The 24561-nt window shown below is 40.2% G+C and overlaps 1 protein-coding gene across 1 annotated transcript in view; it reads left to right on the forward strand.

The window, feature by feature from the left end:
- CHCHD3 (coiled-coil-helix-coiled-coil-helix domain containing 3) overlaps positions 1 to 24561 on the forward strand; it is an 800059-nt gene that overhangs the window by 211188 nt on the left and 564310 nt on the right. The window contains exon 4 of the mRNA XM_053716391.1: positions 10538 to 10682. Within this exon, the coding sequence (XP_053572366.1) occupies positions 10538 to 10682 (145 nt within the window). The remainder of the gene's footprint in view (positions 1 to 10537; positions 10683 to 24561) is intronic.

The raw sequence follows: 24561 nt of genomic DNA on the forward strand, positions 1-24561 counted from the left end.
AGTGATGGGAGTGATCCACCCAGTTCCGCGGACGGAACAGGGGCAAGGGTTTTATTCAAATCTGTTTGTGGTTCCCAAGAAAGAGGGAACCTTCAGACCAATCTTAGATTTAAAAATCTTAAACAAATTCCTAAGGGTTCCATCGTTCAAGATGGAAACCATTCGGTCCATCCTACCCATGATCCAAGAGGGTCAATATATGACCACAGTGGATTTAAAGGATGCCTACCTTCACATACCGATTCACAAAGATCATTATCGGTACCTAAGGTTTGCTTTTCTAGACAGGCATTACCAGTTTGTAGCGCTTCCCTTCGGGTTGGCTACGGCCCCGAGAATTTTTACAAAGGTTCTGGGCTCTCTTCTGGCGGTACTAAGACCACGAGGCATAGCGGTGGCTCCGTACCTAGACGACATTCTGATACAAGCGTCAAGTTTTCAAGATGCAAAGTCTCATACAGAGATAGTTCTAGCATTTCTGAGGTCGCATGGGTGGAAAGTGAACGTGGAAAAGAGTTCTCTGTTACCACTCACAAGGGTCCCTTTTCTAGGGACTCTTATAGATTCTGTAGAGATGAAGATTTACCTGACGGAGTCCAGGCTATCAAAACTTCTCAATGCTTGCCGTGTCCTTCACTCCATTCCAAGCCCATCAGTAGCTCAGTGCATGGAAGTGATCGGCTTAATGGTCGCGGCGATGGACATAGTGCCATTTGCGCGCCTACATCTCAGACCACTGCAACTATGCATGCTAAGTCAATGGAACGGGGATTACTCAGATCTGTCCCCTTTGCTAAATCTGGACCAGGAGACCAGAGATTCTCTTCTCTGGTGGTTATCTCGGGTTCATCTGTCCAAAGGAATGTCCTTTCGCAGACCAGATTGGACGATTGTGACAACAGATACCAGCCTACTAGGCTGGGGAGCAGTCTGGAACTCCCTGAAGGCTCAGGGATCGTGGACTCAGGAGGAGAAACTCCTCCCAATAAACATTCTAGAATTAAAGGCAATATTCAATGCTCTTCTAGCTTGGCCTCAGTTGGCAACACTGAGGTTCATCAGATTTCAGTCGGACAACATCACGACTGTGGCTTACATCAATCATCAAGGGGGAACCAGGAGTTCCCTAGCGATGTTGGAAGTCTCGAAGATAATTCGCTGGGCAGAGTCTCGCTCTTGCCACCTGTCAGCGATCTACATCCCAGGCATGGAGAACTGGGAGGTGGATTTTTTAAGTCACCAGACTTTTCATCCGGGGGAGTGGGAACTTCACCCGGAGGTATTTGCCCAACTAATTCTTCGTTGGGGCAAACCGGATCTGGATCTCATGGCATCTCGCCAGAACGCCAAGCTTCCTTGTTACGGATCCAGGTCCAGGGACCCGGGAGCGGTGCTGGTAGATGCACTAGCAGCCCCTTGGGTTTTCAACATAGCTTATGTGTTTCCACCTTTTCCGTTGCTTCCTCGACTGATTGCCAGGATCAAACAGGAGAGAGCATCGGTGATTCTGATAGCGCCTGCGTGGTCACGCAGGACCTGGTATGCAGACCTAGTGGACATGTCGTCCTGTCCACCATGGTCTCTACCCCTGAGGCAGGACCTTCTAATTCAGGGTCCTTTCAACCATCCAAACCTAACTTTTTTGAGGCTGACTGCTTGGAAATTGAACGCTTGATTTTATCAAAGCGTGGGTTTTCGGATTCGGTTATTGATACATTAATACAGGCTCGGAAACCTGTTACCAGAAAAATTTACCACAAGATATGGCGTAAATATTTATATTGGTGTGAATCCAAGAGTTACTCATGGAGTAAGGTTAGGATTCCTAGGATATTGTCTTTTCTACAAGAGGGTTTAGAAAAGGGCTTATCCGCTAGTTCACTAAAGGGACAGATTTCTGCTCTGTCTATTCTTTTACACAAGCGTCTGGCAGACAGTCCAGACATCCAGGCTTTTTGTCAGGCTTTGGCTAGGGTTAAGCCTGTGTTTAAAGCTGTTGCTCCTCCGTGGAGCTTAAACTTGGTTCTTAAAGTTCTCCAGGGTGTTCCGTTTGAACCCCTTCATTCCATTGATTTTAAGCTTTTATCTTGGAAAGTTCTGTTTTTGATGGCTATTTCCTCGGCTCGAAGAGTCTCTGAGTTATCTGCCTTACATTGTGATTCTCCTTATCTGATCTTTCATTCAGACAAGGTAGTCCTGCGTACTAAACCTGGGTTTTTACCTAAGGTTATTTCTAACAAGAATATCAATCAAGAGATTGTTGTTCCATCCTTATGTCCTAATCCTTCTTCAAAGAAGGAACGTCTTTTGCATAATCTAGACTTGGTCCGTGCTCTGAAGTTCTACTTACAGGCAACTAAAGATTTTCGACAAACTTCTTCTCTGTTTGTCGTTTACTCTGGACAGAGGAGAGGTCAAAAGGCTTCGGCTACCTCTCTCTCTTTTTGGCTTCGTAGCATAATACGCTTAGCCTATGAGACTGCTGGACAGCAGCCTCCTGAAAGAATTACAGCTCATTCCAGTAGAGCTGTGGCTTCCACCTGGGCCTTTAAGAATGAGGCCTCTGTTGAACAGATTTGCAAGGCTGCAACTTGGTCTTCACTTCATACTTTTTCCAAATTTTACAAATTTGACACTTTTGCTTCTTCGGAGGCTGTTTTTGGGAGAAAGGTTCTAAAGGCAGTGGTTCCTTCTGTTTAATGTTCCTGCCTTGTCCCTCCCATCATCCGTGTACTTAAGCTTTGGTATTGGTATCCCATAAGTAATGGATGACCCGTGGACTGAACACACTTAACAAGAGAAAACATAATTTATGCTTACCTGAGAAATTTATTTCTCTTGTAGTGTGTTCAGTCCACGGCCCGCCCTGTCTATTTGAGGCAGGTTCTAAATTTTAAATTATAACTCCAGTCACCACTGCACCCTATAGTTTCTCCTTTCTCGTCTTGTTTCGGTCGAATGACTGGATATGACATGTGAGGGGAGGAGCTATATAACAGCTCTGCTTGGGTGATCCTCTTGCAACTTCCTGTTGGGGAGGAGAATATATCCCATAAGTAATGGATGACCCGTGGACTGAACACACTACAAGAGAAATAAATTTATCAGGTAAGCATAAATTATGTTTTTTTCTGCAACAATAAATGCAGAAGGCTGCATGTGGCCCTTGTGACTCCAGTTGGCCATCTTTGACTCAAGTCACCTAAAATACCCTACCCTGACTAAGAATATCGGGCTAATTTAACAAGGGCCGAATGGCTCTGAATGTAACTGTTTCCGCACAAGCCTTCGGGCTCACCGGAATCTGAGGCGGCAAACATTAATTCGCCTGATCTCATACGATAGGGTTGATTGACACCCCCTACTAGTGGCTGAATGGCCGCAAATCTGCAGGGGGCGTCATTGCACAAGCAGTTCACTAGCACTGCTTGTGCAATGATAATGTCGGCATTAATTTAATCGGCCCCTATGTGTCTGTATTTCTTTCATGTAATTAGCAAGAGTCCATGAGCTAGTGACGTATGGGATATACATTCCTACCAGGAGGGGCAAAGTTTCCCAAACCTCAAAATGCCTATAAATACACCCCTCACCACACCCACAATTCAGTTTTACAAACTTTGCCTCCTATGGAGGTGGTGAAGTAAGTTTGTGCTAGATTCTACGTTGATATGCGCTCCGCAGCAAGTTGGAGCCCGGTTTTCCTCTCAGCGTGCAGTGAATGTCAGAGGGATGTGAGGAGAGTATTGCCTATTTGAATGCAGTGATCTCCTTCTACGGGGTCTATTTCATAGGTTCTCTGTTATCGGTCGTAGAGATTCATCTCTTACCTCCCTTTTCAGATAGACGATATACTCTTATTTATATACCATTACCTCTGCTGATTTTCGTTTCAGTACTGGTTTGGCTTTCTACAAACATGTAGATGAGTGTCCTGGGGTAAGTAAATCTTATTTTCTGTGACACTCTAAGCTATGGTTGGGCACTTTATTTATAAAGTTCTAAATATATGTATTCAAACATTTATTTGCCTTGACTCAGGATGTTCAACATTCCTTATTTTCAGACAGTCAGTTTCATATTTGGGATAATGCATTTGAATCAATTTTTTTCTTACCTTAAAATTTGACTCTTTTTTTTCCCTGTGGGCTGTTAGGCTCGCGGGGGCTGAAAATGCTTCATTTTATTGCGTCATTCTTGGCGCAGACTTTTTTGGCGCAAAAAATCTTTTCTGTTTCCGGCGTCATACATGTCGCCGGAAGTTGCGTCATTTTTTGACGTCCTTTTGCGCCAAAAATGTCGGTGTTCCGGATGTGGCGTCATTTTTGGCTCCAAAAAGCATTTAGGCGCCAAATAATGTGGGCGTCTTATTTGGCGCCAAAAAATATGGGCGTCGCTTTTGTCTCCACATTATTTCAGTTTAATTTTTTCTTTGCTTCTGGTTACTAGAAGCTTGTTTATTGGCATTTTTTCCCATTCCTGAAACTGTCATTTAAGGAATTTGATCAATTTTTCTTTATATGTTGTTTTTTCTCTTACATATTGCAAGATGTCTCACGTTGCATCTGAGTCAGAAGATACTTCAGGAAAATCGCTGTCTAGTGCTGGAACTACCAAAGTTAAGTGTATCTGCTGTAAACTTTTGGTAGCTATTCCTCCGGCTGTTGTTTGTATTAATTGTCATGACAAACTTGTTAAAGCAGATAATATTTCCTTTAGTAATGTACCATTGCCTGTTGCAGTTCCTTCAACATCTAAGGTGCAGAATGTTCCTGATAACATAAGAGATTTTGTTTCTGAATCCATCAAGAAGGCTATGTCTGTTATTTCTCCTTCTAGTAAACATAAAAAATCTTTAAAAACTTCTCTCTCTACAGATGAATTTTTAAATGAACATCATCATTCTGATTCTGATGACTCTTCTGGTTCAGAGGATTCTGTCTCAGAGATTGATGCTGATAAATCTTCATATTTATTTAAAATGGAATTTATTCGTTCTTTACTTAAAGAAGTACTAATTGCTTTAGAAATAGAGGATTCTGGTCCTCTTGATACTAATTCTAAACGTTTAGATAAGGTATTTAAATCTCCTGTGGTTATTCCAGAAGTTTTTCCTGTTCCTAATGCTATTTCTGAAGTAATTTCCAGAGAATGGGATAAATTGGGTAATTCATTTACTCCTTCTAAACGTTTTAAGCAATTATATCCTGTGCCGTCTGACAGATTAGAATTTTGGGACAAAATCCCTAAAGTCGATGGGGCTATTTCTACCCTTGCTAAACGTACTACTATTCCTACGTCGGATGGTACTTCGTTTAAAGATCCTTTAGATAGGAAAATTGAATCCTTTCTAAGAAAAGCTTATCTGTGTTCAGGTAATCTTCTTAGACCTGCTATATCATTGGCTGATGTTGCTGCAGCTTCAACTTTTTGGTTGGAGACTTTAGCGCAACAAGTAACAGATCATGATTCTCATAATATTATTATTCTTCTTCAGCATGCTAATAATTTTATCTGTGATGCCATCTTTGATATTATCAGAGTTGATGTCAGGTTTATGTCTCTAGCTATTCTAGCTAGAAGAGCTTTATGGCTTAAAACTTGGAATGCTGATATGGCTTCTAAATCAACTCTACTTTCCATTTCTTTCCAGGGTAACAAATTATTTGGTTCTCAGTTGGATTCTATTATCTCAACTGTTACTGGTGGGAAAGGAACTTTTTTACCACAGGATAAAAAATCTAAGGGTAAAAACAGGGCTAATAATCGTTTTCGTTCCTTTCGTTTCAACAAAGAACAAAAGCCTGATCCTTCATCCTCAGGAGCAGTTTCAGTTTGGAAACCATCTCCAGTCTGGAATAAATCCAAGCCTTCTAGAAAAGCAAAGCAAGCTTCTAAGTCCACATGAAGGTGCGGCCCTCATTCCAGCTCAGCTGGTAGGGGGCAGGTTACGTTTTTTCAAAGAAATTTGGATCAATTCTGTTCACAATCTTTGGATTCAGAACATTGTTTCACAAGGGTACAGAATTGGTTTCAAGATGAGACCTCCTGCAAAGAGATTTTTTCTTTCCCGTGTCCCAGTAAATCCAGTGAAAGCTCAAGCATTTCTGAATTGTGTTTCAGATCTAGAGTTGACTGGAGTAATTATGCCAGTTCCAGTTCTGGAACAGGGGATGGGGTTTTATTCAAATCTCTTCATTGTACCAAAGAAGGAGAATTCCTTCAGACCAGTTCTGGATCTAAAAATATTGAATCGTTATGCAAGGATACCAACATTCAAAATGGTAACTGTAAGGACTATCTTGCCTTTTGTTCAGCAAGGGCATTATATGTCCACAATAGATTTACAGGATGCATATCTGCATATTCCGATTCATCCAGATCATTATCAGTTCCTGAGATTCTCTTTTCTGGACATGCATTACCAGTTTGTGGCTCTGCCGTTTGGCCTAGCTACAGCTCCAAGAATTTTTACAAAGGTTCTCGGTGCCCTTCTGTCTGTAATCAGAGAACAGGGTATTGTGGTATTTCCTTATTTGGACGATATCTTGGTACTTGCTCAGTCTTTACATTTAGCAGAATCTCATACGAATCGACTTGTGTTGTTTCTTCAAGATCATGGTTGGAGGATCAATTCACCAAAAAGTTAATTGATTCCTCAGACAAGGGTAACCTTTCTGGGTTTCCAGATAGATTCAGTGTCCATGACTCTGTCTTTAACAGACAAGAGACGTCTAAAATTGATTTCGGCTTGTCGAAACCTTCAGTCACAATCATTCCCTTCGGTAGCCTTATGCATGGAAATTCTAGGTCTTATGACTGCTGCATCGGACGCGATCCCCTTTGCTCGTTTTCACATGCGACCTCTTCAGCTCTGTATGCTGAATCAATGGTGCAAGGATTACACAAAGATATCTCAATTAATATCTTTAAAACCGATTGTACGACACTCTCTAACGTGGTGGACAGATCACCATCGTTTGATTCAGGGGGCTTCTTTTGTGCTTCCGACCTGGACTGTAATTTCAACAGATGCAAGTCTCACAGGTTGGGGAGCTGTGTGGGGATCTCTGACAGCACAAGGAGTTTGGGAATCTCAGGAGGTGAGATTACCGATCAATATTTTGGAACTCCGTGCAATTTTCAGAGCTCTTCAGTTTTGGCCTCTTCTGAAGAGAGAATCGTTCATTTGTTTTCAGACAGACAATGTCACTACTGTGGCATACATCAATCATCAAGGAGGGACTCACAGTCCTCTGGCTATGAAAGAAGTATCTCGAATTCTGGTTTGGGCGGAATCCAGCTCCTGTCTAATATCTGCGGTTCATATCCCAGGTATAGACAATTGGGAAGCGGATTATCTCAGTCGCCAAACGTTGCATCCGGGCGAATGGTCTCTTCACCCAGAGGTATTTCTTCAGATTGTTCAAATGTGGGAGCTTCCAGAAATAGATCTGATGGCGTCTCATCTAAACAAGAAACTTCCCAGGTATCTGTCCAGATCCCGGGATCCTCAGGTGGAAGCAGTGGATGCATTATCACTTCCTTGGAAGTATCATCCTGCTTATATCTTTCCGCCTCTAGTTCTTCTTCCAAGTGTAATCTCCAAGATTCTGAAGGAATGCTCGTTTGTTCTGCTTGTAGCTCCGGCATGGCCTCACAGGTTTTGGTATGCGGATCTTGTCCGGATGGCCTCTTGCCATCCGTGGACTCTTCCGCTACGACCAGACCTTCTGTCGCAAGGTCCTTTTTTCCATCAGGATCTGAAATCCTTAAATTTAAAGGTATGGAGATTGAACGCTTGATTCTTGGTCAAAGAGGTTTCTCTGACTCTGTGATTAATACTATGTTACAGGCTCGTAAATCTGTATCCAGAGAGATATATTATAGAGTCTGGAAGACTTATATTTCTTGGTGTCTTTCTCATCATTTTTCTTGGCATTCTTTTAGAATTCCGAGAATTTTACAGTTTCTTCAGGATGGTTTAGATAAAAGTTTATCCGCAAGTTCTTTGAAAGGACAAATCTCTGCTCTTTCTGTTCTTTTTCACAGAAAGATTGCTAATCTTCCTGATATTCATTGTTTTGTACAAGCTTTGGTTCGTATAAAACCTGTCATTAAGTCAATTTCTCCTCCTTGGAGTTTGAATTTGGTTCTGGGGGCTCTTCAAGCTCCTCCGTTTGAACCTATGCATTCATTCGGACATTAAATTACTTTCTTGGAAAGTTTTGTTCCTTTTGGCAATCTCTTCTGCCAGAAGAGTTTCTGAATTATCTGCTCTTTCTTGTGAGTCTCCTTTTCTGATTTTTCATCAGGATAAGGCAGTGTTGCGAACTTCTTTTGAATTTTTACCTAAAGTTGTGAATTCTAACAACATTAGTAGAGAAATTGTGGTTCCTTCATTATGTCCTAATCCTAAGAATTCTAAGGAGAAATCATTGCATTCTTTGGATGTTGTTAGAGCTTTGAAATATTATGTTGAAGCTACTAAGTCTTTCCGAAAGACTTCTAGTTTATTTGTTATCTTTTCCGGTTCTAGAAAAGGCCAGAAAGCTTCTGCCATTTCTTTGGCATCTTGGTTGAAATCTTTAATTCATCTTGCCTATGTTGAGTCGGGTAAAACTCCGCCTCAAAGGATTACAGCTCATTCTACTAGGTCAGTTTCTACTTCCTGGGTGTTTAGGAATGAAGCTTCGATTGATCAGATTTGCAAAGCAGCAACTTGGTCCTCTTTGCATACTTTTACTAAATTCTACCATTTTGATGTATTTTCTTCTTCTGAAGCAGTTTTTGGTAGAAAAGTACTTCAGGCAGCGGTTTCAGTTTGAATCTTCTGCTTATGTTTTTCATTAAACTTTATTTTGGGTGTGGATTATTTTCAGCAGGAATTGGCTGTCTTTATTTTATCCCTCCCTCTCTAGTGACTCTTGCGTGGAAAGATCCACATCTTGGGTAATCATTATCCCATACGTCACTAGCTCATGGACTCTTGCTAATTACATGAAAGAAAACATAATTTATGTAAGAACTTACCTGATAAATTCATTTCTTTCATATTAGCAAGAGTCCATGAGGCCCGCCCTTCTTTTTTTTTTTTTTTTTTTTTTTTTTTTTGGGGTGGTTATGATTTTTGTATAAAGCACAATTATTCCAATTCCTTATTTTATATGCTTTCGCACTTTTTTTATCACCCCACTTCTTGGCTATTCGTTAAACTGAATTGTGGGTGTGGTGAGGGGTGTATTTATAGGCATTTTGAGGTTTGGAAAACTTTGCCCCTCTTGGTAGGAATGTATATCCCATACGTCACTAGCTCATGGACTCTTGCTAATATGAAAGAAATGAATTTATCAGGTAAGTTCTTACATAAATTATGTTTTTTATATTTATTTAATCAGTCTATCTACATTTGTCTTTGTATGTTGTCACCTCTGGGGACTTTTCTATAAATGTTTCCAGAATGCTATGTGTTGCCCTATCTAGTCATAACCAACTGAACTGTGTTATTTGACAACTTTGTGAGCTACTACTACTTTTCTGAAAGGTTAATTTAAGTGAAGGTTGAGGATTTATTTTTGGCTCACAAGGTGCAGGACTTGTGGTTTGCAGTTATTCAGGTATATTCCATTATGAATAATATATTTATAGTTAGCAGTAGAGTTATGAGGTCACCTCTCAGATGTCAGAAAAAGGGAGTGATGTATAGAGTCTTCCTTGGGATGTTACAAAATTCTTATCAAGGCCGTTTAGAAAAACAGAATATAATTTTTTTGTAATTTTTGTTTTGTTTACATTTTACTTTCTAAATACGGTATTAAAGAAGGTAGTATGTCATAACTAAATTGCTTTGTTGTTTTTAGATGAGTTTATTTTTTTAATTTAGTGTCCCATTCAATGCAGTAGAATTACTTAATTAAAAAGTACATAATAAAAGAATATGCAAGAACACTCTGAATTTTAATAAGGTAGTAGCTTTTTTTCTGACAAATTTATTTTTTCTCCCATTTTCCGACCCCTTGTATCATGTGACAGATATAAGCCAATGACAGACTAGTATACTTTTACCCTTGGAGTTTCTGCACATGCTCAGTAGGATCTTGTTCCCTAGAAATTATGAATATAAAAAGACTGTGCAAAATGTGATAATGGAAGTAAATGGGATAGAGTCTTAAAACTACATGCTCTTTCTGACTCATAAAAGTTTATTTTGACCTGTGTGTCCCTTTAAAGTTCCATAAAATATTAGGCATTTTATTAGTTTTTTGTTGTTGTTGTAAAGGCTTGTTTGTCCACCAATACGGAGATAATAGTTGTCCCTATCAACTACAGATAATGCATACTGCATTATTCAACATGCATTTTATTATTTTTGTTTATGCCAAAATATTTGAATATGATAGCTTTTTTATAGAAAATTTTGTTTTCATTATCACTTAATTATTTTGTTTATTTTCCTTAAAGTTGGATGAACTTTTCCATAATCTCAAGGTCCCCCCAATTCGTGAAGATATAATACGTATATATGTTTTCTTTTTAGGCTGGAGCACAGCAAACTGGTGGTACAGGAGGAAGTTGGTAAAGTTTTAGAGCGGGAGAGGAATTCTTCTACTGAACAGCTTACCCGTGCAGTGCTGCGTGAGAAAGCCTCAACTGAAGAGGAGCGCCTTAAAGCAAGGAACTTTGTAAGTCTCATATAATGTGTGTGTTTGTTGTGTTGTAATTGTTTAAAGTGAATGCAAAGTTTCATCTAATAGTGGCCGGTTTTTTAAAATACTATTAAAAACAGGGGCACTTTCATTGATGAAACTTTACATTGCACCATATTTGTAGAAATACTTACCTCTTCGTCTTGAAAGCCGCTCCAGCGCTTCGCCAGCCCGTCGCAACCTTCTTCGTACGTCGGCAATGACGAATCCGGCATCCTCCAATCACGGCTCCCCCCCACGTAGGAAGAGGCCTGCGACGAGTGGGGGTAGCAACATCATCAGAGACCCGGCTTTAAGATAAGTATTTCTACAAATATGGTGCAATGTAAAGTTTCATCAATGAATGTGCCCCTGTTTTAACCCCTTAATGACAACTGACGTACCAGGTACGTCATGCATTAACAAGCAGTTAATGACAATGGACGTACCTGGTACGTCAGTTGTCTAATAGAGTGCTGGAAGTGATCAATATGGAGGCATCCTGCAATACCCCTTTACAAGCCTCCGATGCAGAGAGAGCCACTCTGTGGCCCTCTCTGCACCGGTAGTGATGGTGCCGTTTTCCGGGTGGGAGCGTGCGTGCACGAGGCGCACATGCACGTGCGTGTGCACGCGCGCATAAGCCACACTGACACCAATGAGGGCAAAAAGCCAGGAAAAGGTAAACATTTTTTTTTTTAAATATAAATGGATCTGGGAGGGGGAGGGGGGTGGGGTTATTGTGGGGGTATTGTGGAGGGGCTGCTACACTACAGAAAGAGTTAATTGAAAAATAACATAAAAATACTTTGTTTTTTGGGGCCAAAGTGGGTACTGGCAGACAGCTGCCAGTACCCAAGATGGCGGTAATTAGGTAGGGGAGAGGGTTAGAGAGCTGGAGGGGGGGATCAGGGAGGTTGGGGCTAAGGCAGGGGTCCATCCCAGCTAAAATATTTTATTATTTTTATTTAAAAAAAAAAAAAAAAACCCTCTTATTTAGTACTGGCAGACTTTCTGCCAGTACTTAAGATGGCGGTAACAATTGTGGGGTGGGGGTGGGAAGAGAGCATTTTGGGAGGGATCAGGGGGTGGGATGTGTAAGGTGGGAGGCTGATCTCTAAAATTAACCCTGCAAGCTCCCTAAAAGCTACCTAATTTAACCCCTTCACTGCTGGGCATAATTCACGTGTGGTGCGCAGCAGCATTTAGCGGCCTTCTAATTACCAAAAAGCAACGCCAAAGCCATATAAGTCTGCTATTTCTGAACAAAGGGGATCCCAGAGAAGCTTTTACAACAATTTCTGCCATAATAGCACAAGCTGTTTGTAAATGATTTCAGTGAGAAACCTAAAATTGTGAAAAATGTTAAGTTTTTTTTTTTATTTGCTCACATTTGGCGGTGAAATGGTGGCATAAAATATACCAAAATTGGCCTAGATCAATACTTGGGGTTGTCTACTACACTAAAGCTAAAATTAACCCTACAAGCTCCCTAATTAACCCCTTCACTCCTGGGCATAAAACACGTGTGGTGCGCAGCGGCATTTAGCTGCCTTCTAATTACCAAAAAGCAACCCCAAAGCCATATAAGTCTGTTATTTCTGAAAAAAGGGGATCCCAGAGAAGCATTTACAACCATTTGTGCCATAATTGCAGAAGCTGTTTGTAAATAATTTCAGTGGGAAACCTAAAGTTTGTGACAAAATTTATGAAATAGTTAACTTTTTTTTTTTTTTTTATCGCATTTGGCGGTGAAATGGTGGCATGAAATATACCAAAATGGGCCTAGATCAATACTTTGGGATGTCTTCTAAAACAAAATATATACATGTCAATGGATATTCAGGTATTCCTGACAGATATCAGGGTTCCTATGTAACTAGCGCTAATTTTGAAAAAAAGTGATTTGGAAATAGCAAAGTGCTACTTGTATTTATTGCTCCATAAATTGCAAAAAAAGCAAAGAATGTGTAAACATTGGGTATTTCTAAACTCGGGACAAAATTTAGAAACTATTTAGCATGGGTGTTTTTTGGTGGTTGTAGATGTGTAACAGATTTTGGGGGTCAAAGTTAGAAAAAGCGTGTTTTTTTCCATTTTTTCCTCATATTTTATCTTTTTTTTTTTTTTAGTAAATTATAAGATATGATGAAAATAATGGTATCTTTAGAAAGTCCATTTTATGGCGAGAAAAACGGTATATAATATGTGTGGGTACAGTAAATGAGTAAGAGGAAAATTACAGCTAAACACAAACACTGCAGAAATGTAAAAATAGCCATTGTCATTAAGGGTAAGAAAATTGAAAAATGGTCCGGTCATTAAGGGGTTAATAGTATTTTTAAAAACCGGGCACTACTTGATGAAACTTTACATTCACTTTAATATATAATCTATTATGACACCATAGCATGGGGAAAATTACTATAGGGATCTGCATCTTTAGCTATAATATAAGTTTGTTTTACTTAATTACAGTCTACAATTTAATTAACTGTTACGTTTGGCTTTTCTTATAGTTTGTTTATGGGTTGATTTTATGAGATACAATACACAAATTGTTTTCAGCAATGTTTTGTTTGCAGTAATTTGCGTGCAATAGAAATATAAACCAGACATACATTAAACAAATCCTAAATATTACCTGAATTGTTTATTGAAAAATGTAAAGGTATTGGCTGAATCCAGCTGGCAGCGAAACAGAGCAGGTGCCGGGAGCATTTCCTTCATAAGAAGGAAAAAAACAAAACCTCTTTAATACAGTGATCAATTTGAAATAATAATGTATCTATTAAGTAATTAAGATCCTGCTGGAGTAATGAGTAGAATCCATTTGCCTAGTTCTTCATAAAGGTAAAGTTTTGCATTTAAAAGTCTGCTGATTGTCCTGATGACAAATACGCAGATGTTTTGCACATAAATAGGTAGTCTATTAACCTTTTCACTGCCACTGGTTACTATATATAGTATTTTTTTTTTCTTGTAATCTTTTTTTTATTTTTTGTAATTTAGTGTTTTGTTTTTTTTGTAGTTTAGTTTATTTAATTATAGGTAATTTATTTAATTATAGTGTAGTGTTAGGTTTAATTGTAACTTAGGTTAGGATTTATTTTACAGGTAATTTTGTAATTATTTTAACTAGGTAGCTAATTAAATAGTTAACTATTTAATAGCTATTGTACCTAGTTAAAATAAATACAGAAGTTGCCTGTAAAATAAATATAAATCCTAAAATAGCTACAATCTAATTATTTGTTATATTGTAGCTATATTAGGGTTTATTTTACAGGTAAATATTTAGTTTTAAATAGGAATACTTTAGTTAATAAGATTTAATTTATTTAGTTAGTTAAAAATTATATTTAATTTAGGGGGGGTTAGGGTTAGACTTAGCTTTAGGGGTTAATACATTTATTAGAGTAGCGGCGAGGTCCGGTCGGCAGATTAGGGGTTAATAAGTGTAGGTAAGGTAGCTGCGACGTTGGGGGGTAGATTAGGGGTTAATAACTATAATATAGGGGTCGGCGATGTTGGGGCAGCATCTTAGGGGTACATAGGGATAATGTAGGTGGGGGTGGTGTCAGGAACGGCAGATTAGGGGTTAATATACAGCAGGTGTCAGCGATGTTGGGGGCGGCAGATTAGGGGTTAATAAGTGTAAGGTTAGGGGTGTTTAGACTCAGGGTTCATGTTAGGGTGTTAGGTGCAGACTTAGAAAGTGTTTCCCCATAGGAAACAATGGGGCTGCGTTGGGAGCTGAACGCTGCTTTTTTGCAGGTGTTAGGTTTTTTTTCATCCCAAACTGCCCCATTGTTTCCTATGGGGGGATCGTGCACGAGCATGTTTTAGCTACTTACCGCTACCGTAAGCAACGCTGGTATTGAGGGTTGAAGTGGCGATACATTAGGCTCAACGCACCCTTTTTGGAGCCTAATGCAGCCCTTCAGACAACTCTAAATACCAGCGTTGTCTTAAGGGTGCGTTGGGAAAAATTAGCACCGTTAGCTGCGCGGGTCTTTACCAACAAAACTCTAAATCTATCCGTTAGTGTTGGTGTTACTTTCATTTAGACATAAACAATATTTAAATTGGAAATTTTATCTAGAAACTAACAACAATGTAAAAGAAACGTTATGTGCTTCTTAACACTCATCTACTGATTTTAGATCCTTGAATTATAGAAAAGGAAGAAAGAAAATATATAAAAATAGCATTAACATAGTATCCCACAGTTATGTGTCATTTCTGCACATGTCTTATCTACTGATTCGCTTCACAAATAAGAATTATAAAAAAAAAATTCTAACAGTTTGTGAGTGAAGTGTGCAGAGTGTTGATAATTAATAAACTGACCTATTGAAACAAAATAGTGATATGTACTGTGCATGTGTAAATGTAATATCCCTTTAAGACTCTGCATGTTGCCACTAAAATGGACCAGGTGTTGGCACTAGTTACATCACTGGAGTAATGCAGTATGATTCGTTCTCACTAGTCATGGAAGCCAGTGACACTAAGCCCTCTCTTAGCTTTTGTCTTTGTGTCCTCACATCTTCTAGATAGGGTAATGCAGCTTTTTACTGAAAAGACTGCAAAGTAGAAAAATAGGATAAAAGTAATTTCTCCAACATAGGTGTGTCCGGTCCACGGCGTCATCCTTACTTGTGGGATATTCTCTTCCCCAACAGGAAATGGCAAAGAGCCCAGCAAAGCTGGTCACATGATCCCTCCTAGGCTCCGCCTACCCCAGTCATTCTCTTTGCCGTTGTACAGGCAACATCTCCACGGAGATGGCTTAGAGTTTTTTAGTGTTTAACTGTAGTTTTTATTATTCAATCAAGAGTTTGTTATTTTAAAATAGTGCTGGTATGTACTATTTACTCAGAAACAGAAAAGAGATGAAGATTTCTGTTTGTATGAGGAAAATGATTTTAGCAACCGTCACTAAAATCCATGGCTGTTCCACACAGGACTGTTGAGAGCAATTAACTTCAGTTGGGGGAACAGTGAGCAGTCTCTTGCTGCTTGAGGTATGACACATTCTAACAAGACGATGTAATGCTGGAAGCTGTCATTTTCCCTATGGGATCCGGTAAGCCATGTTTATAAAGATCGTAAATAAGGGCTTCACAAGGGCTTATTAAGACTGTAGACTTTTTCTGGGCTAAATCGATTCATTATTAACACATATTTAGCCTTGAGGAATCATTTTATCTGGGTATTTTGATATAATAATATCGGCAGGCACTGTATTAGACACCTTATTCCTTAGGGGCTTTCCCAAATCATAGGCAGAGCCTCATTTTCGCGCCGGTGTTGCGCACTTGTTTTTGAGAGGCATGACATGCAGTCGCATGTGAGAGGAGCTCTGATACTTAGAAAAGACTTTCTGAAGGCGTCATTTGGTATCGTATTCCCCTTTGGGCTTGGTTGGGTCTCAGCAAAGCAGATACCAGGGACTGTAAAGGGGTTAAAGTTAAAAACGGCTCCGGTTCCGTTATTTTAAGGGTTAAAGCTTCCAAATTTGGTGTGCAATACTTTTAAGGCTTTAAGACACTGTGGTGAAAATTTGGTGAATTTTGAACAATTCCTTCATGTTTTTTCGCAATTGCAGTAATAAAGTGTGTTCAGTTTAAAATTTAAAGTGACAGTAACGGTTTTATTTTAAAACGTTTTTTGTACTTTGTTATCAAGTTTATGCCTGTTTAACATGTCTGAACTACCAGATAGACTGTGTTCTGAATGTGGGGAAGCCAGAATTCCTATTCATTTAAATAAATGTGATTTATGTGACAATGACAATGATGCCCAAGATGATTCCTCAAGTGAGGGGAGTAAGCATGGTACTGCATCATTCCCTCCTTCGTCTACACGAGTCTTGCCCACTCAGGAGGCCCCTAGTACATCTAGCGCGCCAATACTCCTTACTATGCAACAATTAACGGCTGTAATGGATAATTCTGTCAAAAACATTTTAGCCAAAATGAACACTTACCAGCGTAAGCGTGACTGCTCTGTTTTAGATACTGAAGAGCATGACGACGCTGATAATAATGGTTCTGAAGGGCCCCTAACCCAGTCTGATGGGGCCAGGGAGGTTTTGTCTGAGGGAGAAATTACTGATTCAGGGAACATTTCTCAACAAGCTGAACCTGATGTGATTACGTTTAAATTTAAATTGGAACATCTCCGCATTCTGCTCAAGGAGGTATTATCCACTCTGGATGATTGTGACAAGTTGGTCATCCCAGAGAAACTATGTAAAATGGACAAGTTCCTAGAGGTCCCGGGACTCCCAGAAGCTTTTCCTATACCCAAGCGGGTGGCGGACATTGTTAATAAAGAATGGGAAAGGCCCGGTATTCCTTTCGTCCCTCCCCCCATATTTAAAAAATTGTTTCCTATGGTCGACCCCAGAAAGGACTTATGGCAGACAGTCCCCAAGGTCGAGGGAGCGGTTTCCACTTTAAACAAACGCACCACTATACCCATAGAGGATAGTTGTGCTTTTAAAGATCCTATGGATAAAAAATTAGAAGGTTTACTTAAAAAGATGTTTGTTCAGCAGGGTTACCTTCTACAACCTATTTCATGCATTGTCCCTGTAGCTACAGCCGCATGTTTCTGGTTCGATGAGCTGATAAAGGCGGTCGATAGTGATTCTCCCCCTTATGAGGAGATTATGGACAGAATCAATGCTCTCAAATTGGCTAATTCTTTCACCCTAGACGCCACTTTGCAATTGGCTAGGTTAGCGGCTAAGAATTCAGGGTTTGCTATTGTGGCGCGCAGAGCGCTTTGGTTGAAATCTTGGTCAGCTGATGCGTCTTCCAAGAACAAGCTACTTAACATTCCTTTCAAGGGGAAAACGCTGTTTGGCCCTGACTTGAAAGAGATTATCTCTGATATCACTGGGGGTAAGGGCCACGCCCTTCCTCAGGATCGGCCTTTCAAGGCAAAAAATAAACCTAATTTTCGTCCCTTTCGTAGAAACGGACCAGCCCAAAGTGCTACGTCCTCTAAGCAAGAGGGTAATACTTCTCAAGCCAAGCCAGCTTGGAGACCAATGCAAGGCTGGAACAAGGGAAAGCAGGCCAAGAAACCTGCCACTGCTACCAAGACAGCATGAAATGTTGGCCCCCGATCCGGGACCGGATCTGGTGGGGGGCAGACTCTCTCTCTTCGCTCAGGCTTGGGCAAGAGATGTTCTGGATCCTTGGGCGCTAGAAATAGTCTCCCAAGGTTATCTTCTGGAATTCAAGGGGCTTCCCCCAAGGGGGAGGTTCCACAGGTCTCAGTTGTCTTCAGACCACATAAAAAGACAGGCATTCTTACATTGTGTAGAAGACCTGTTAAAAATGGGAGTGATTCATCCTGTTCCATTAAGAGAACAAGGGATGGGGTTCTACTCCAATCTGTTCATAGTTCCCAAAAAAGAGGGAACGTTCAGACCAATCTTAGATCTCAAGATCTTAAACAAGTTTCTCAAGGTTCCATCGTTCAAGATGGAAAACATTCGAACTATTCTTCCTTCCATCCAGGAAGGTCAATTCATGACCACGGTGGATTTAAAGGATGCGTATCTACATATTCCTATCCACAAGGAACATCATCGGTTCCTAAGGTTCGCATTCCTGGACAAGCATTACCAGTTCGTGGCGCTTCCTTTCGGATTAGCCACTGCTCCAAGGATTTTCACAAAGGTACTAGGGTCCCTTCTAGCTGTGCTAAGACCAAGGGGCATTGCTGTAGTACCTTACTTGGACGACATTCTGATTCAAGCGTCGTCCCTTCCTCAAGCGAAGGCTCACACGGACATTGTCCTGGCCTTTCTCAGATCTCACGGATGGAAAGTGAACGTGGAAAAGAGTTCTCTATCTCCGTCAACAAGGGTTCCCTTCTTGGGAACAATAATAGACTCCTTAGAAATGAGGATTTTTCTGACAGAGGCCAGAAAAACAAAACTTCTAGACTCTTGTCGGATACTTCATTCCGTTCCTCTTCCTTCCATAGCGCAGTGCATGGAAGTGATCGGTTTGATGGTAGCGGCAATGGACATAGTTCCTTTTGCGCGCATTCATCTAAGACCATTACAACTGTGCATGCTCAGTCAGTGGAATGGGGACTATACAGACTTGTCTCCGAAGATACAAGTAAATCAGAGGACCAGAGACTCACTCCGTTGGTGGCTGTCCCTGGACAACCTGTCACAAGGGATGACATTCCGCAGACCGGAGTGGGTCATCGTCACGACCGACGCCAGTCTGATGGGCTGGGGCGCGGTCTGGGGATCCCTGAAAGCTCAGGGTCTTTGGTCTCGGGAAGAATCTCTTCTACCGATAAATATTCTGGAACTGAGAGCGATATTCAATGCTCTCAAGGCTTGGCCTCAGCTAGCGAGGGCCAAGTTCATACGGTTTCAATCAGACAACATGACAACTGTTGCGTACATCAACCATCAGGGGGGAACAAGGAGTTCCCTAGCGATGGAAGAAGTGACCAAAATCATTCTATGGGCGGAGTCTCACTCCTGCCACCTGTCTGCTATCCACATCCCAGGAGTGGAAAATTGGGAAGCGGATTTTCTGAGTCGTCAGACATTGCATCCGGGGGAGTGGGAACTCCATCCGGAAATCTTTGCCCAAGTCACTCAGCTGTGGGGCATTCCAGACATGGATCTGATGGCCTCTCGTCAGAACTTCAAAGTTCCTTGCTACGGGTCCAGATCCAGGGATCCCAAGGCGGCTCTAGTGGATGCACTAGTAGCACCTTGGACCTTCAAACTAGCTTATGTGTTCCCGCCGTTTCCTCTCATCCCCAGGCTGGTAGCCAGGATCAATCAGGAGAGGGCGTCGGTGATCTTGATAGCTCCTGCGTGGCCACGCAGGACTTGGTATGCAGATCTGGTGAATATGTCATCGGCTCCACCTTGGAAGCTACCTTTGAGACGAGACCTTCTTGTTCAGGGTCCGTTCGAACATCCGAATCTGGTTTCACTCCAGCTGACTGCTTGGAGATTGAACGCTTGATCTTATCGAAGCGAGGGTTCTCAGATTCTGTTATCGATACTCTTGTTCAGGCCAGAAAGCCTGTAACTAGAAAGATTTACCACAAAATTTGGAAAAAATATATCTGTTGGTGTGAATCTAAAGGATTCCCTTGGGACAAGGTTAAGATTCCTAAGATTCTATCCTTCCTTCAAGAAGGATTGGAAAAAGGATTATCTGCTAGTTCCCTGAAGGGACAGATTTCTGCCTTGTCTGTGTTACTTCACAAAAAGCTGGCAGCTGTGCCAGATGTTCAAGCCTTTGTTCAGGCTCTGGTTAGAATTAAGCCTGTTTACAAACCTTTGACTCCTCCTTGGAGTCTCAACTTAGTTCTTTCAGTTCTTCAGGGGGTTCCGTTTGAACCCCTACATTCCGTTGATATTAAGTTATTATCTTGGAAAGTTTTGTTTTTAGTTGCGATTTCTTCTGCTAGAAGAGTTTCAGAATTATCTGCTCTGCAGTGTTCTCCTCCTTATCTGGTGTTCCATGCAGATAAGGTGGTTTTACGTACTAAACCTGGTTTTCTTCCAAAAGTTGTTTCTAACAAAAACATTAACCAGGAGATTATCGTACCTTCTCTGTGTCCGAAACCAGTGTCAAAGAAGGAACGTTTGTTGCACAATCTGGATGTTGTTCGCGCTCTAAAATTCTATTTAGATGCTACAAAGGATTTTAGACAAACATCTTCCTTGTTTGTTGTTTATTCCGGTAAAAGGAGAGGTCAAAAAGCAACTTCTACCTCTCTCTCTTTTTGGATTAAAAGCATCATCAGATTGGCTTACGAGACTGCCGGACGGCAGCCTCCCGAAAGAATCACGGCTCATTCCACTAGGGCTGTGGCTTCCACATGGGCCTTCAAGAACGAGGCTTCTGTTGATCAGATATGTAGGGCAGCGACTTGGTCTTCACTGCACACTTTTACCAAATTTTACAAGTTTGATACTTTTGCTTCTTTTGAGGCTATTTTTGGGAGAAAGGTTTTGCAAGCCGTGGTGCCTTCCATTTAGGTGACCTGATTTGCTCCCTCCCTTCATCCGTGTCCTAAAGCTTTGGTATTGGTTCCCACAAGTAAGGATGACGCCGTGGACCGGACACACCTATGTTGGAGAAAACAGAATTTATGTTTACCTGATAAATTACTTTCTCCAACGGTGTGTCCGGTCCACGGCCCGCCCTGGTTTTTTTAATCAGGTCTGATAATTTATTTTCTTTAACTACAGTCACCACGGTACCATATGGTTTCTCCTATGCAAATATTCCTCCTTAACGTCGGTCGAATGACTGGGGTAGGCGGAGCCTAGGAGGGATCATGTGACCAGCTTTGCTGGGCTCTTTGCCATTTCCTGTTGGGGAAGAGAATATCCCACAAGTAAGGATGACGCCGTGGACCGGACACACCGTTGGAGAAAGTAATTTATCAGGTAAACATAAATTCTGTTTCCCATGTTGGGCCGTTATGTTATGTCTCAGTACTAATTGCTGTCCAGTTCTTCATCCTTGTAAATGCTTTTTAACATCCTTTTAGGCAGCAGTGCGGAATTTTCTTCAGGGTAAATATAATTGAAACTTTGTGCTCCAGGATCTAAAAATATTTTTGATTGTTAGAAGTAAGAATTCAAATTCAAATATTTTCATTATGCAGAATAGAAAAGGGGTAGAACTTTCAGCATTACTGCACTACAAAAGATAAATGATCACATGTCTCTGGGCACTTAGTGATTGAATACTCTTTAGAATTCACTTACAAGCAAAATGCCTCCATTTAAAGATGAATCTGTAGTGCTGATCAGGGGCGCCTGTGTATTGTTTGACTGTAGGGTAAGTGTGTAAGGTAGGGTGACATACCAGCTCTAAACAGTATGCTGCTCCGAGAAGAGGGGATACTGGCCAAATGCTTTCTGTAAAACCAAACCAGTAAATACAAATCTTAGTGTTTTTTTTAAATTGGTATCTTTACTTTTTGTACTTATTAACTGGAGAAAAGCAATGTTGAATAAAAGGTGCACTCAAGAATGACTGTGTAATGTATTTGTAAAACCAATCTGTCTATGACAATGTTCTATGCTAGATGTTTATCATTTTTATTTGAAATAGATGCATGGTCATTGTTGAACATTCATACTTTCCTGCTGTCATTTTAATCTGTTTTATGTTTTTATTGCAATTTTTTTGTTGAAATTTATTTCAATGGAAAATTTGAATGCAAAAATGTCTAATTCTTTACAGCTTGCGCATTACTGATCATAGATATCTATATGTTTTACCATCCCACAAAGGGTTAACACGTTAACATCCTTCTCTAGAAGTACCACTGTTCCAGAGCATAACCAAGGATTAGCATAGCATGTGACGTTCTCTACAGATGGGCTCACTGCCCGTGTTTATATCGGGAGCTGCAGTGCTTGCAGTTCCTGAGCATGTCGTTACCTATAGGTTTAACCATAGATCTCTAAGGTCAGTAATGCAGAAATCACATGCTCTTATGAATGTTTGCTGTAGAATGTCCCTTTAAATTACAGCACTGCACATAGGAATATAATACATGTCATTGTTATAGGATGTCACATTTATATGAAGAAATGTAATGTACATTGACTCTATATAATAATTACGTTTGGTAAAACCATGTGGGAGTTTAATTGTACATTAATAATCTTATTGTGTGCACTCCATTTATTTTCTTATCAATTGGAATATTAGATGGGAACAATAAGAGGGGGTATAAGACGTGCTTCAGATGACAAACCCTTACATAGTAAATATGTATATTCCTCCTGAGCATTTGAACACAAGCCGCATTTGACAGGTAACAACAAAAGATGCATCACAGAACTGTCAGGTTTTGTCCTTGTAAATGACACGCGACAAATGCATGCAGTAGTGAAACAATGTGCCCCTGACAGGCATCTTAATATAAAACTAGCAAGGTCCCACAGAGACCTCACAGCGGCCTCCTGAATTCCCCAGTGTTTCACTGTGTTGCTAGGGCCTTTCAGAGCACCAGAGATAAAGTATTCCTGTAGAGCAATATACATGTTTGCTCTCATTGTACTCATGTTTACTGTAACTGTATAGGGGTTTTATAAAGCATAACATATTGTGCTCAGGAACCATGAAATTAAATTCTGAGTTCCAGCTAGACATATGACCCCAGACCACTAGTTGTTACCAGGCTATGTATGTTATATAGATTTGTGTGCATCTGCTGCACGGCTCACAAGACCTGTGTACGTTAGATATAAATAGAACAATGGTAGATTTTTCTGATTTCTTTATTTAACGTTTTGTTTTCCCATGATAGGGGGACACCACAGTCCTATCCATCTCCTACATGTATTCTGGGGTTTCACTTGCAGCTGTAGAAGATGGCAGAGCTACAGGCACGTGGTCCTAATGTGAGGCTAGTTGCATCCCTCATGTATTTGGTCCAGATGAGAGTAGGAAGGCTATATAAAGTCTAATATATAATGTTCCCTTAAATAGACACAAAAGCCAATGTTATATTGTGCTGTACCGTGCCATCATACTATTTTAATAAGCCTTGCAATATAAAGTGCACTTAAAGATGCATATTTCTTTTACAAGATGCGATGAGTCCACGGATTTCATCCTTGTGGGATATCGCCTCCTGGTCAGCAGGAGGAGGCAAAGAGCACCACAGCAGAGCTGTATATATATATATAGCTCCTCCCTTCCCTCCCACTCCAGTCATTCTCTTTGCCTGTGTTAGTGATAGGAAGAGGCAGAGTGAGGTGTTAGTTATAGTGCTTACTAAGTTTAGACTGTACTAGTTGGCACTGAGTTTGGCCTCTGTGTTAAAAAAAAAAAGATAAAGCATTTAAAAAAAAATGATTTGTGTAGTTCAGGGTATAATTATGCTGTGCTGAATTTTAAAGGGACACTGAAGTCAGTTTCATCTAATATATATATATTGTCTTTTATGTTTAAAACATTTTCTTGTGTGAGTTGCAGAGTCATTTGTCTCTCCACCAGTAAAGCAGAAGCAATTGTCCTTATCAGCCAGGGATTATTAGTGGGAATGACAAAACTAGTACTGTAGCATTTCTTTTCATTTTAATCCAAACTATTTTATACATAACGTTTTATGCAGGCAGATATTTTTTTTTCCCACGTTTAATTGATGCTCATTAATATGCTTATTAGTTTTGTTTTTACTGCACTGTCTCTTTAAGTCTTTTATTAATGGCTAATTATTTTTCTGAACACTATGACATAATACTTATGTAAGTAAATATGTAACAGACTTTAACAAGACAGAATTCTGTTCCCTATTGTACAGCAAGTAACACTGGCATGTGTATCTATTTACTTGCTCTGGGGGCTACGCATTTGAACTTTACATTGAGGTTTTAACTCATGTAAATATATTAAATAAGCATTCCTTCTGGGGCTTTCAAGTGAAATACACGTTGATATTCCACACAAAGCTAACTTGGGAAAACTTAATATTCACTGAAATATGTTGTGTCCTTAGGCTGTGGAGCCAGTCGAATTTTTAAAAACCGGGCACTTTAGCATCAAAATTTACATTCACTTTAAATCCTTATGCACAAAGTGTAGTTTATAAATGCAGTATGTAGCATGTTCTAATTGCCCTGTGCTCATTACAGCAGAATCTGTCAGTGTTACTTGTTTCTTGTGTTTTTCTATAGAGGTCTGCAGGGTAAAAAAAAAGCATGAAAGTATATTAGTGTAATTATCCCACACAAAGAAATCTTATCGCTTGTTTAAAATAGTGTTTAGTACATTTAAGAGAAATGTTGTTTTGGTACTTTTTTTTTTTTTTCTTTGTTTGCATCTGAAAGAAA

Source organism: Bombina bombina, chromosome 6 (assembly GCF_027579735.1).
Source record: "Bombina bombina isolate aBomBom1 chromosome 6, aBomBom1.pri, whole genome shotgun sequence".
Taxonomy (NCBI): domain Eukaryota; kingdom Metazoa; phylum Chordata; class Amphibia; order Anura; family Bombinatoridae; genus Bombina; species Bombina bombina.